Source organism: Cygnus atratus, chromosome 24 (genome assembly GCF_013377495.2).
Source record: "Cygnus atratus isolate AKBS03 ecotype Queensland, Australia chromosome 24, CAtr_DNAZoo_HiC_assembly, whole genome shotgun sequence".
Lineage (NCBI taxonomy): Eukaryota > Metazoa > Chordata > Aves > Anseriformes > Anatidae > Cygnus > Cygnus atratus.
This window is the reverse complement of record NC_066385.1, coordinates 210357-224029: the sequence shown is the minus strand read 5'-3', so window position 1 is coordinate 224029 and position 13673 is coordinate 210357. Positions and strand designations below refer to the sequence as shown.

The 13673-nt window shown below is 40.9% G+C and overlaps 1 protein-coding gene across 2 annotated transcripts; it reads right to left on the bottom strand.

Annotated features, from left to right (window-relative positions):
• Positions 1 to 874: 874 nt before the first annotated feature.
• On the bottom strand, positions 875 to 5290 carry SIKE1 (suppressor of IKBKE 1). 2 transcript variants are annotated; one of them, XM_035561636.2, is made up of 4 exons: positions 4854 to 5290; positions 4450 to 4592; positions 2677 to 2790; positions 875 to 2335 (listed from the first exon to the last, which is right to left on the bottom strand). In XM_035561636.2, the coding sequence occupies exons 1-4, from the start codon at positions 5164 to 5166 to the stop codon at positions 2324 to 2326; spliced, it is 582 nt and encodes a 193-aa protein (XP_035417529.1). In that variant the 5' UTR covers positions 5167 to 5290; the 3' UTR covers positions 875 to 2323. The 2 variants fall into 2 exon arrangements, with proteins under 2 accessions (XP_035417529.1, XP_035417528.1); XM_035561635.2 differs by having other exon boundaries at positions 875 to 2315; positions 4854 to 5286.
• Between the last annotated feature and the right edge of the window lie 8383 nt (positions 5291 to 13673).

The following is a 13673-nucleotide window of genomic DNA, read 5'->3' as shown; positions in this document are numbered from 1 at the left end:
CAGCCCAGCGCTGCGGCTACTGCGCAGGCGAGCCACGCCCCCCACCCCCCCCCCCCCCCCACCCCCCCGGCCTGAGGGAAGGGGGCGAGGCAGCGGCGGGGCCGGGCACAGCCCCCGGGCCCGCTGCACCACGCCGGCCTAGGCGAGGGCACGGAGCTGCAGCTGGTGCCGGGACCTCCTTCCCTGGGCTCCTGAGGCCCAGGGGAACGCGATTCTACCGGGGCCACGCAAGGGCAGGCACGGTGCCATCGGGAACACCTCTGCCTGGAGCGGAAACCTCACCTAAGGGAACGCTGGGCATCCAGGCTGCAGCAGCGCGCCGTGTCTGTCCTCCACACTGTGCCGAACAAACACAAGGAGGCAGGCTGCGTGGAGATCTCAGGGAAAGGCAGTTCTCTAGTGTGAAGCTACTTGCTTCCAGCTTTCATCTGGAGCCAAGCCGGTTCTTACAAAAATCCCCAGCAGCCCGTAACAATTGCACACAGTCACACCTCTACAGGCTCCGTGCTCACACAACCAAAGTAGGACAGCAGCAAACCAACAAATTTAAACTTCCTGTTAACGCAGCTACCTGCTAATTAATGATGAACCTGTTAGTCAAAGCAACTGCTATTTAGTTTCCAATTCTTCAGGCTGCATGACAACGAGCCTATTAAAAGAACTTTAAACTACACGAGCATAATTAAGATAAAAAAGCATTGTCACACACTTCAGATTATGTTAATTTAAAAGAGATCAAATGCAACATTTTTGGTCTTCGTAATATTTCTTTCGAGCATCAAGGTAAAGTGAGAATGGGGATGCAAAAGATTTGGGTACAGGCAGAACAGACAGAAATATTGCCAGGACTCACGGAACAGAATACACTTCAGAAAACACTGCCCACAGTTACTTTTATTCCCTCTTAAATAATTTCTAATAACAAAGAACTGTATACAAGAACACTCCTGTACAAGAATCCCTTGTATCTTCTCAACAATTTTTCTGGATATTCCAAAGGACTGCAAGGAAATGTCTTATTAAAAAAAAAAAAAAAAACTAAATCACCTTCTGCATCTATCGAAATTCTCATTTGGGAAAAAAAAAAGTGGCATAAAACTTTAACATAGGAAATAAGATGTTTACTGTTCTTGAAGGATTCTTTCGATCACCAATAGAACAAAACTGTTTATATTAAAATGCCTTTAAAAATACCACAATATTGAAAAAGTCCTGCAACACTGCAATTTCACCCAATATAGCGTTTTTGCAATAAATACGTAATACATCTGTCACTAGACTTACCTGTGATATAACATTAAAAATCTGTCTATGTGGTTGGTTTTGGTTTATTCTATTTGAGGCAGGCTACAGCTCACTCTTCCTGAAGTCCGAAGTGGTGTAAGGCCAAACAGCTTTGATGTGAAAATGACGTGTTCTCTGCTGTGTGTACTAGACTGGCTCGACTGCACTGCCTTCGGATCAGAGCTAGCCAGTATTCACATACCTTGGAGCACAGGTAAAGACAGAACAGGTCTACCCACAAAAAAAGTCACATATGCAACATCTTTCAAAAATGCAGGTGTGAGGAAGGGTCATTAACTCCAGTCTTCCCCTCTAAATCAAGGCAAAGTATACTCTTTATGTGAGTTACTAATTAAAGTGCTCTATTGACTATCTGTTATTCTCTCAATCTGCCTCTAAGCAGTTGTTCAAGAATGTTAATCCAGCCAAATACTGAGTGTTAAGTCTTCAAAGCAAAGCAAAAGCTGTGTGCCTGCTTTGTGCAGGCAAAGCAAAATGCGTACCTACTATTTACAATGTAGTTTTCAAAGAATCTCTTATTCCTTCTATCAAATAAAACCACCGTAATCAGTATTATGTTCTCTAGCTACTGACAAAGTAGATTTATGTTCCATCTGCACCGTTGGAATTATTAACTAAAGCTCATCAAAAATAACATTCATGAGAAGAAATAAACTATCACAAGGGAGTACACACCATGAATACTTCATTGTTATGCATTTGTATGCTGCAATTAATAAGACAGAGCAGCAATGCAAGCTTCTGCCATCGAGAGTATGCAATTTGAGACAAATGCAGAGAAAACAGGCCACACATTTTGAAAGATAAAACAAACACAAAAGGAATCACCTGAAAGAACAAATTACAAACCATCCTTCCTTGTTGGGTAATTTCATAATAGTCTCTGAAGTCAAGATTTGGAGGTAACATCATTTTGTAACCTAAGCTTCACTGTCAGGCAGATCTTCTCTCCCCACCTCAAAAGATTCTTTGCTGATTGACAATAGTTCGCGCAGCTCTTTGTTTTCAAGCTGCAAAATCAATATTTTTGCTGAAATAGAAATGAGCTAATTCACAATTAAAGGTCTATGACCTTTAAGTAGCCCCACTCCACCACCACTAAATAAAACTGATGTTGTAACACATGCATTAATGCGGTGCTAGCAAGAGGGAAACCACATCATTTGAAGCATATCTTTAACTTCTCTCTTTAAGATGCTTGAAACATCAATAACTTGAAAATAAACGGACCCCGTTCCTTACTTCCCAACCCCACCCACCCTTGTCCCAATTTGATTGTTATAAATCCCTGACACACAAAAAGAAACCCCAGAGCAGATCCAGAGACTCCAAAACTTTGATCTATCTCTTAGCAATTATATTGGTCCTTACCTCCAGCTGAGCCAGCTTCTCCCGAACTTTAAAGAACTGATCATCATCGACTTGTATAGCTTTTCTCATCACTTCTCCCATCTCACATATTCTATCTATCTGACTTTCAATTTCCTGAAAGACATGAAAAATAATACATTCAATATGTTCAGGCAAAAGCAGTAGCAATTTATTCCTTGCAAGTAAACTACTTTCATCTTCTTAGTTTTGGACTATTTTCAATTTTAATCCTTTCCTTCCAGGAACCTGCAATCCTTTCTAACCTATACAACATTTCAAGACAGGTACCGCATTGTCCACTACTATCAGTCATCAATGAAAGCAGTGAATAGAATAATCTCAGTCAGCAAAACAGAAGGCACCCTTACATGCCAACATGGAAGTCATTTGAAGTGTGAGAAGGACAGAGACAATAGATTCAGGTGAACAGAATTAGTGTGCAGCAAGTTTCACATTGTTGCGTTAGGAAAGCCTGACTGAATTTTTAAGAACATCTAATATAAAAAGCAAGTAAGACTTCAAGACTAAATTAAAAAATGAAGTAAACAGTCTCATCTAAGAAGGAAGAGAAAAAAAAAAAGGAAGCCAAGCAAAAGACCAGAGTCTACTGGGATGTTTTTTAACAGAATCTGTCTAGAAATAGTTCTAATCCTTTGGAAGATGCATTTTGTTGAAGGTCAGAAACGCACATTAATGAACACAGAAAAATTCCAATGTGTAATACAGTATTAGTTCCTATCCGAAGCACATTCAATTTCAACATATCATATTTAAGGAGGAACTCAAATATGTAAACACAAAAATATCAATAATTCACAAGAAGTGAAGATTTTGCTTAGATGTTGAAACAATCTTGGGATATTCCATTGTAGTGTAAGAGCTTACTCCAGTCTTTTCATCTTGGTATTACTGTGGCACTACCATGATGCAAAAGCAGTGCCTGAGAACAATGACAGCTTTGCTCAAATATTATGTCTTGATGGACAGAGTAATTGGTGTACCTAGGCAAGCAATGGAAACAAGAGCTACTACACTACTTAACTTCAGAAGACTTAAGCAACACAAAACAGAGAAGAAATGAATTGCCAGATATCACTACAAAGAATTTGACTGAATCCAACTGCAATTAAAAAAAAATACGAAATCTTAGGTTGAACCAGCTTGCTTATTCTCTAATCACGTAAACATGTATTTTAACAAATCCCTAAATTAATAAGCCTTAATCAGATAGCTAACGTATTGTATTATTATTTGGCACCTAAATGTAAACCAACCAACAGTTATCAGTAGCCATCTTGCACCACTGAAGTCAAGACACGAACAAAGGTACACTTTTAGTCTGTTGCACTGAGTAAAAAGCAAGTGGAAGTGATGATTTCTTAAGACCTAAACATATGGCAGCTAACAGAGATTTTGGAGGTTCTTCTTCCTTTGTTACAACTATCGAACAATAACAACTCTGATGCGTGTGCTTCTCTGAAGTGGCAACAACGACATTAAGGATTAATCCATGGTATGTACCATCTAGTGTACAGACAACGAGCCTTCAACTGGGCCACAAAAGGCTTACGCTTTTCAGTGTCCTTTGTGACATCTGTCACAACTTTTATGCTGTAAAAAGAATAGAGAAAAAAATACCAAAGAGACAAGAGTTTCAGAAAACATATTTTGGAGCAGAGACATTCCATGCAAGGAAAAGAAGGTTTTATGAAAGCACGCAAGAAAAAGTGAACAAGTTTCTCATGCCCTCTTCTGTCCCCGTTCCCACCTTACCACAGAATTAGCCTGATGAACTTTCAAGACCGGTTCTGCATCTTCGCCTTTTCTCCCTTGCATTAACTGTAACATCTGCTTTCTGTATTTGCTCATGATGAGCTCTAACGCGTCTTGGTGCTCCTCCAGCGAGATCCACAGCGCTGCAAAACACAGCACGGCGTTGCCGCGGGCTGACAGCAGTTCCCCACAACGAGGACGGCCGACGCCCAGGGGTCCCCAGTGCCGGCCGCTCGCTGGACTCCCGCTGCCTCCTCGCGGGCCTGGGGAGCCGGCCACCGGGCCTCCCCCCCCGGCCAGCCGAGGCCGAACCGCCGCGCTCCCGGGGCCCCCGCCCGCCCCCGGGACCCCCCGCCCGCCGCGCTCCCGGGCTTCCCCCCCCCCAGCCCCTCGGCCAGGCTCACCCCGGTTCTCCCGGCGCAGGTCGCGGATCTGCGTGTTCTCCTGGGACAGGAGCGCGTGTGGCCGCAGCCGGGACGCGTCCGCCCGATCCGCCGGAGCGCCCCGGCCCGGCCGAGCCGCCGCTGTGGGTCCTGCCGCCCCGCCGGCCGCGCTCACCTTCTCGGCCGGCGCCGCGCCCGCCTCCCTCATGGCGGCCACGCGCTGGTGCAGCACGGCGGACTGGTCGATGAGCGACTCGGCCGCGGTGTCGTGCTCCTTCAGCCGCTCCAGCAGCGTCTTGGCGTCCGTGAGGATCTTCTCGATGGTGCAGGTCATGGCGCGCGCCGAGGCGAGCCGCGCTCCTCACCCCCTCGGCGGCGGCCCCATGCCCGCCGCCGGGAGCGGGCACGTGCGAGCCCGGCCGCCGCGGACCGCCCGCGGGCCCCGCCGCCGCTTCCGGGCCGCCCGCCCCGCGCCGCCGAGGAGCAGGCGCGGCCCCGCCCGGGAGCGCCGCCTCAGCTGCTGCCGCCCCCTGGCGGCCACGGCACGGGCAGGCCGGGAGCGCAGCGCGCCGCCCCCTGGCGGTTCTGCCGTGCTGGGTGGGGGGAGCGGGGCGCAGACACAACGGAAAGGGCGTTAGGGGCCGGCGCGCCTCAGGTTGGCGGCTTCGGCCTCGTAGCGCGCCTTGGTTTGCAGAGCCCGGGGCTGCGGGTTTTCTCCGTGCCGGAACGCTGCGGGCAAGCTGGTCTCAACGGTTCTTGCTTCCGAACGCGGTGACCCGAGGCTCACGACGTTGCTTTCAGATGGCAAGGAGGCCCGGGTGGAAAACCTCTGGCGGGGGGCTTCGTGTGAAATGAAAGCTGCTCTGTGCAGAGCGCTGTGTTTGCAGGAGGGTGGCCGTCCCTGACCCGAGGGCGGTCCCGGTTATCTTTTTAAATACTCCCTTAAGCGGTGTGTGATAAATTCTGAGCTGAGGTCTGCTGAGCTGTCTTCTTATCTAATATTCTTGTTTGTCCCTTTTAACAGTAAACATCCTCTACTCAAGTTAAAATAACAAGCTTTGTAATGCTGACTTGGTTCTTTGTTATTTATTTGCTAACTAAAACTACTGTTAAAGAGCTGTGATGTCCTTGATGCAAAACGTAACCTTGTGCCACTTTTTTTTTTTTTTTAATTAACTTGTTTAATATTACCAACTTTATTGTCAGTGTTTTCAACAATAATGTTTTAGCAGGACTCCTGCTACCTTGAGTCATCTTTCAAGTTTACATCCTCTTTGAGACAGATCCAAGAGAAATATTTATGATGCTTTATCAAATAAAAGTTCCTGTATGATCCCAGAGATAATCAAGCGGAGTGAAGAAGTGCTGAATAAGATAATTTTATATAAACAACAATTTCATAGCGCTCATACAATCCAGAATAGAATAGAGTAAGCAGATGTGTTGGGACTATTTCATCAGACTCTGATTAATTAGTAAAGTACAAGAGATGCATTTTGTAAATTTGGGCAATGTAATGCTGCTTTATACTAATTACTGCGGAAGTAAAGGTCTAGACCATGCTTTATTGCGTGTTTTCTCTTCTAGGCCTTCCTATTTTTCTTCCTATTATAGACTAGTAAAAAGTTTAGACTAGTTGTTTTCAGAGTTTCTTTTTCACGATGGGTGATTTGTGAACATTTGGAAAACTTAAACTATTTTCTTTATAATTCTGGTTATGGAACCAGTGGGCAAAAGCTTGATCTGGCCTAAGATGGACATGACATCCCTAAGCTGCAGCCAATGCTCATTCCTCGTTCCACTGTCTGTCCCTGCACTTACATCCTCAAATGACCCCACCCATGCAGTTCAGCACCTGCTGTTGCTTTGCTCTGCCTATTCTTCCAGCTTCATGGCTGCCTTTAAAGCTTCTGCCAGTACGTCAATTTTCTCAGTGCCTATGAGCAGCCACACAGGAATAGCTGTTACACTTACATGGAATGATATATATGTACCAGTTGAGTATCTTCCCTGCCTTTCACCATATTCAACGTGACACCAAATATGCAATCTCTAAGGTTCTAATTCTGTTTTACAGGAGGCAGGCCCTCAACGCACTGTTCAGAAATGTAGCACTAGAAATTCCAATTCACATCTACTAGGAAATCAGCTAAAGAAACAACCTGTCCTATGCTGCATGAATGATTGTTGCACCTCAGCAGAAGCTGCACCTATATTTCATGTCTCAATATCTGCTTTTGGCCTCTTCTGTTACTTGCATTTCTACTTGCCTTTGGGCAGTGTTTTATGATTTAAAAACTCAGTTTTCCTAGGCTTCAGAAATAACATCCTGGCCTTTCGTGCCGAGTGGAGACAAGCACGGGAGATGAAAGCGTCAGCACTGCTGCATCAGACTTACACTTCAGGATTGGTGCAGTCCCTCCATGGGATTCTGACTGCTTGAAATGAAATTGAAGAATGGGAAGAAGATGGAGTCTACTACACTACCACCACAGAGCACTTAGTCATGTGTTCTCACTCAAGGATGTGGCTCACTCCCTCTTCAGCAAATCTTTTAACACAATCATTTGTTCAGCTTCCAAAGGACGGTAGAACGAGCTAGTGTGGCGCCAGGACACAGATCAGATCTTAGTAGGACAAAGCTCCTTGATTTAAATGCTGGGAATGCTTGTCACCAGAACTTCTAGTATGTAGCAACAGCGCTTAAACAAATCAACGGATGAGCATTTTCAGAGTAGTGGTGTCTTTTAATTTCTTTGGCTTATCACATCAGTTCTGTATAAACTGAAGAGAATGTATAAATTTGGCCTCTCAAACATTTTAGTGTTTAACTTTAATTCGATTAAACACTTATGTATGTGTACAAAGTGAAAAATGAGGTTACTAGAGGTTAATGCTTTAATGCTTTTAATAACTCTTAACCACATGGCTGTATTTTGTCAAACAGAACATGGATTTGTTCTAGCAGGAAAAGTATATGCTAGATAGGAGATACTAAAGCTCTCCAAAACAGCAAAGCTGCTACATAACCAAAAACATTTCTAGGCCATCTTGGAAAAATCATAACTAGTATTTCTGTGATAAAATAGATAAAGTTTCTGAGTATAGTTCATTAGGAGACTCCTGCTCACAGTAGGAGAATCAAAAAGGGAAAGACTCTAGACAGACCAGAAGCACGGAAAGGGTGATTAAAGGGACTGATAATAGCACAGAATCCTCAGCACAACATAATGTCTAAATCTGGGGTGAGTTCAGGCATTGGTCCTGAGGATTTTAAAACAATTTGCACTAGGTAATGCCCTTAACTTACCCAGAAAGTGGCAGTGGAGTAAATGACAGATAAAAATGCACAGAGGAAGTGACCAGTAGGAAAAGGCAACATCTGTGACAGAGATTCAGGGGCATCTAAATGCTGGAAATATATAAATAAAAGACAATTTTTTAGGAGAATTCTTGAGTTTGGGGTAAAATCATGTTAGTCATGAGTGTGATCAGCACAGTTCAACAAATGTTGGCCAAGTCTCTGAAAGCACTAGTCACATAGTAATGCAGCAGAGACTGGCTTTTCCAAAGCTAAAAGTGATATTCCTCATTTCCATTACAAGTCCTTCTTTGACAAATTTGGTGTCTAACTGTCACATAATTCAGCAGTTACAGCTTGCTTAAAAAGCAAAGCAGACTTGTCTCACACACTCCAACAGTTTTATTGTTTGCTTTTAAAAGTAAGTGATGGTGTTAACATATTAATCATCATCTACTGTCACAGCTTCACCAGTATTGCTCTCAACAAAATCTGTAGCACAGAGACTCATAGACCAGGAGGCCAAGTGAATCCTCTTTTTGTACTTCCTAGCTTATACTTCAAGGTGGATTACTGTTGTGTAAAACAGACATTCTGTGGCAAGATATTACTACGAAGCTCGTAGTTCATCTTAATTTTCCTGCTTTGATAAATCTGAAGAGTCACCCATTGCACCATAGCATTTACATTTATGAGTCTAATATTCTTTTTACTATTAAAACAAATGTCCATCAGATGGAATGCAGCTTGGAAGAAAGGGAAAACATTATCATCGATAAACTGATATAACCAACTATTTTAGTCTCTCAGAGGCAAGACTCCTCTGCTGATAAAATGCTGACTAATGGATTCCACAATAATTCTTTTGTAATGCTTAATACACTGAGTGTCAAGATACTGTCCTTTGTGCAAATCAGATCCAGGACTTGGCTTCTCTTTGCTGACCTGCAAAGATGTGCAATGACTTAAGAATCTCAATGTGTAAAGTTACATTTGCAAGTGTTCTGTTTGAACTATAAATTCTGAGATCATTGCAGGAGATTGTAATTGAGTTTTGGTTGTTATCTTTATTTTATTTCACATCGTGCCTTGCTGAATACTGTTTCACTGGAGCATTTTATTGATAAATATTGGTCCTTCTACCAAGGGGAAGCATATGATTTTGGAACAGGGAATTGAAAGGCAGAGTCATAAGGATATCCATGCATTCTGTTAGTGTTGCATGTACAGGTTTATTAGTTCCTATTGTACTTTGAGGTAGGGGGACTTCACTGCATACCAAGCTTAAGCGAATGCACAGAACAAAGAGAAACATTCTGCAGCCTGTCTTGAGATTTTCAAAGTAGTTTAAACCAGTTTGGGCCTCTCATTAAAATTCAATGTAAGTCAAGTATTTAATTATCCTCAAGATTTTTGCAACAACTTCCAAGATTAAGAAAAAATCACCCTAAGAAAATCAGAATTGTTTTTCTTCCTGGTCTGATGTGGTCTCCCATTATTTCATCCCATTAAAGTATTTCAGAACTTAATGAGGACTTTCATCTTCTACACATTTTTTTCTCTACTGATTTTACCATGATAATATTTCCGATACATATGATGTAAAACAGAAGAGTCCTTATATTATTGAACACTAAACTAACATGATGAACACATGCTCTCTATCCTAAACAGGAGCTGTTCACTATGTAATAGATCGCCCTGTCCCCGTCACCCTTTTTGGGAGAATAGCTGAATAATAACATGTTTGAAATCTGTATAAATTCAGGTTGAAAGGTACTGCTTGATTAAATTTCCTTGGCTAGTCTCACTCTCATTTCTCTGCTGAAACATATTGTTTTGCTTTATGAAGACTACTACTCCTTATTTTTTGCGAATTACTGTACTGCTTTAAAAATCTGTATGTACAAAAGATAAAAGCTTTGCAAACCAGTGCTTAAAGGAAATGACAAACAAACCTTGTTCTTGAGGCTACAAAAATTAGTATGTTTAAAACTTGTGAAGTTGTCATACAAATAGATTTTTTTTTAAAAATAGATTTTTTAAATAAATAGATTTTTTTTTTAAATCTTCATCAAAAAATCTTGAATTGAAAATCTCAAAAAAAAAAAATCTTCATCATTGGAAGTATTACTTGGATCTTACGCAATTCAGTCTGTCTGGGGCCCTAGCCAACAGAGGCCATATGTGTATGCAGGAAAAGATAGGCACTGACCTATAAAGATCACAAGTGAACTGACAAAGGCAATATCTCCATTGCAGGCAAAAGAGGCAGATACTGGCAATAAAAAATAAAAATAAAATAATTTTTAAAAGGCATGTCAAAAAAGCAAGTCTCAAACATCTAGGTTAGTTACAGTTTAGGCTAATAATAACATAAATCAAACCAAGTCAAATTTGACAGACAATCCTATGCCTCTTCTGTTCTTTGCAGCCCTTCTCCTAACTGATGGCTACATACAGGTTAATACTGTTCCCACACAAGCTTCCTTTGCCTGACCTAATGTTTTGCATACAAAATATTGGTGAATGTGCTGAATACAAAAAGGGACAAATTCTTACTACTGTAGCTTCTGGACCTGATATTATCTTGAAATGTGTGATCCCACAATCAGAACTACCACATACAACAGATACACATCCTATTCAAATTAAATCTTTCTCTCTGTTGAGAGCCAGAAGGGCAAGATAACACTGACATCCAAAAAAAGGTCCATCATGAGGCTTTGCACTGTTTTTCAGCCAGGACTGAGGTTCATTCATGCCATGCAGGAAATTGTAACAGTGCCAGAACCACTGCACATTTTGAATATCAATAAATAATCCAGAACAGAGGGCAAACAGAAAGCTTGCAGGTTTTTCATTAATTCTTCAATAAATTCTAAATGCAAGTAGCTCTTAGAACACGACATTATTGGTATTAGTCTGCCAGTGTATTTTGTACCTCTAAATGATTTTATTTGTCAAAAATAAGTAAAGCTTGAGTTTGAGCATTTTAGTACATAAGCTTTTTGTTAATATTCTCCTTAATATCATTCAGAACAGTTTACAAGCAGGAGAGACTTAATCCTATAATGAAAATAATCTACATTTCAACATAACCTTTAACTCACATATAACAACAAATACTGTAATTAGCAATTAGTTTTCCAAAGTATCTCAGTTGTTTAGTATTTGACTCTTGCTTTCATCAGTTAATGATTTACAGTAATGAACTGGAACATCAGTATTTTGCACTGAAATGGCCAAAACAGTTGTCCAGGCATCATTGCCCTCATGTGACAGACTTCAGATGTTTTTGTGAGAAGTTAGCCAAAAGCAATAGACAACGCCATCACTTCTGTTTAATTTTTACTGAAAAACAGCAACAAAGTGACCATAATGACTTGTAGTCAGAGTCCCAGTAGCTTTTGAAGGACTGTTACTTTGTTGAGATTTTGCCCTTTGTTTAAGTTTTGTTTGACAAATGCTTAATAAATGAGCAGAAGAGGCGGTTTATGTTTCATTAATGAGGTTGATAGTGGTTAATTACTGAAGTTACGTAAACAATCCAATACCAGATCAAGCTGAATGGGTCAGTTATGTAGAGAAGACCCAGCTGGAGTAGATACAATTTCCTTTAACTATTCAAACACCAAGCAAGTTACAGAGATTGAGAATCGCTAGTTCCGATGAATGCAGAATTCTGCATATCCTGAAAATGAAATCTTTCAACAGGCACGATGTAAGCAAGATTTCTTTGGATCTGCAGTTTCAGCACTCAAAAAAATCTTAGACCTAACTGCATTAAGGCAGACATTCTATGTAGATTAGGCCATGCATAAGTTCACAGTTTACACTAGTGAAGGAAATGAGACTCCAAAAGCAGTGCAATGTAAGGTGCTCAGGCCAGACTGATGATGCATGCACCTTATTCTCCACCTCAGTGGCACTTCTGGATTTCCACTTAGAACAGGAGCTTGTTCAGATAATATTTTCAGTCTGTATCTACGAGTAACATTTTTTTTTTACTTATCTCTAGTAAAGCATGTTTGAAGTATCCTATTTAAAAGACATTAGGCACATTACTGATCAGAGACTTAGAAGACATATCAAAAATCCTTTCTCCTCTTTACAGACCAAAATAACTCTGAGAGAACAATTCTTAATTTATGATGTAGCCCAACTTCATTTTTTAAAGTCTCCAGTGATGAAGATTGTACAGGCAACTTATACTGGTGTTATTTTTGCTGCCATAAATGTTATCTCTAGAACCTAAATTAGATCTTCCTTACTCCTAAATAAGCTTTTTATTTCTTGTTGTATTCTTTAAAAGCATGGAAAAAACATTTATTTTTCTCTTCTTTGCAGCATTTCTTTATGTGGTCAAGTGGGCTCTCAGGTCTTCCATTTTTATTGTCATGATGAGCTTTAAATAGAACTGATTAGTTAAAATAATTTAAAATATATGTACTTAAGATGGACTAGTTCTCTGGTCTGAATCACTGTATGACTGTGCAAAATAGTTTTATTACCACAGTTACAAAGATGGCATGTGGGTTGAAGTAAGTGGCCATGGGCTAATACTTAACATGGCACTCTAGTTAATTTCTACTCCAACTAAGTTTTAGGTTCTTGTATACGTATTTTAGCAACTTAATTTACTCCCAATCCACTAGATTTTATAGCACTGAGCAGAATCAGGATTAGATATCTTCTAAAAACCTTTTTTCCAGACTTAAGTCTCTTGAAGTCAATAGGTTTTAAATACCCACATCCCATTGGTACATTTCAATAGCTTACCAGTAAACTATCTTCTATCACAAAATAAAAACAACCAACCAACCAAAAAACTTTAAAAGTCAGTAGTACTTAAAAGTTAAAGATAACATGATAAAGCCTTGCTTGTTTTTCAGCTTTCACTGGGAAGGCTGAAAAGATGGATGAAAAAGCCAATGGTATTTGTGAAAGAAATGCTATGAAAAATATCCGTTTTAACAACTGTAAGCTCTTCATTTTTACTATTAAAGGTGGGTTTGTTTGTTATTGTTGTTGTTTTTGACATCTTAGCTGCTGAGTAAGTTTGCTTTTACTGGGAAGATAAATGCTGACAAATTACATTTGCAAGATTGTTATCTTTGTCCCTACTTCATAATCTATGCATTCCAATTCCATCACCACACATGATCAATACAAAGCTTTTGAAAGCTCAAAAAAAAAAAAAACAACAAAAAACAACCCTGTAAGATGATCAATATAGCATTTGTGAGTCAATCTTTTTTGCTCTTGCAAGCCAAGCTCAGCAATTCCACCTCCAAAGACTCAGTCACAGATTCCCAAATGGTGCAAGAATACAGAGAAACAAGTAACATGCACTTCTTGGGAGCCTATGGAGTACAAACACGGCTCTCCTTTGAATGGTAATGCCAGTTTGCTGTGTATTATGCCACAGATCTATGAAAACCTGTTGTCTCCAGAAGGCTATCTTCAGTGACTGCAGTAAGAAACAGGACAGGAATTTTTCCCTTTGCCATGTAAATTGTGAAGTATACAACAGAAAC

What these genes read in the sequence shown, in the direction of transcription:
- SIKE1 (XM_035561635.2), bottom strand. Translation starts at nt 5,166, where the DNA reads ATGACCTGCACCATCGAGAAGATCCTCACGGACGCCAAGACGCTGCTG. An exon ending in TTCATCAGGCTAATTCTGTG is followed by an intron (nt 2,791 to 4,449) that starts GTAAGGTGGGAA and finishes CATGTCTTTCAG; the next exon opens with GAAATTGAAAGTCAGATAGA. An exon ending in AGAAGCTGGCTCAGCTGGAG is followed by an intron (nt 2,316 to 2,676) that starts GTAAGGACCAAT and finishes TTGATTTTGCAG; the next exon opens with CTTGAAAACAAAGAGCTGCG.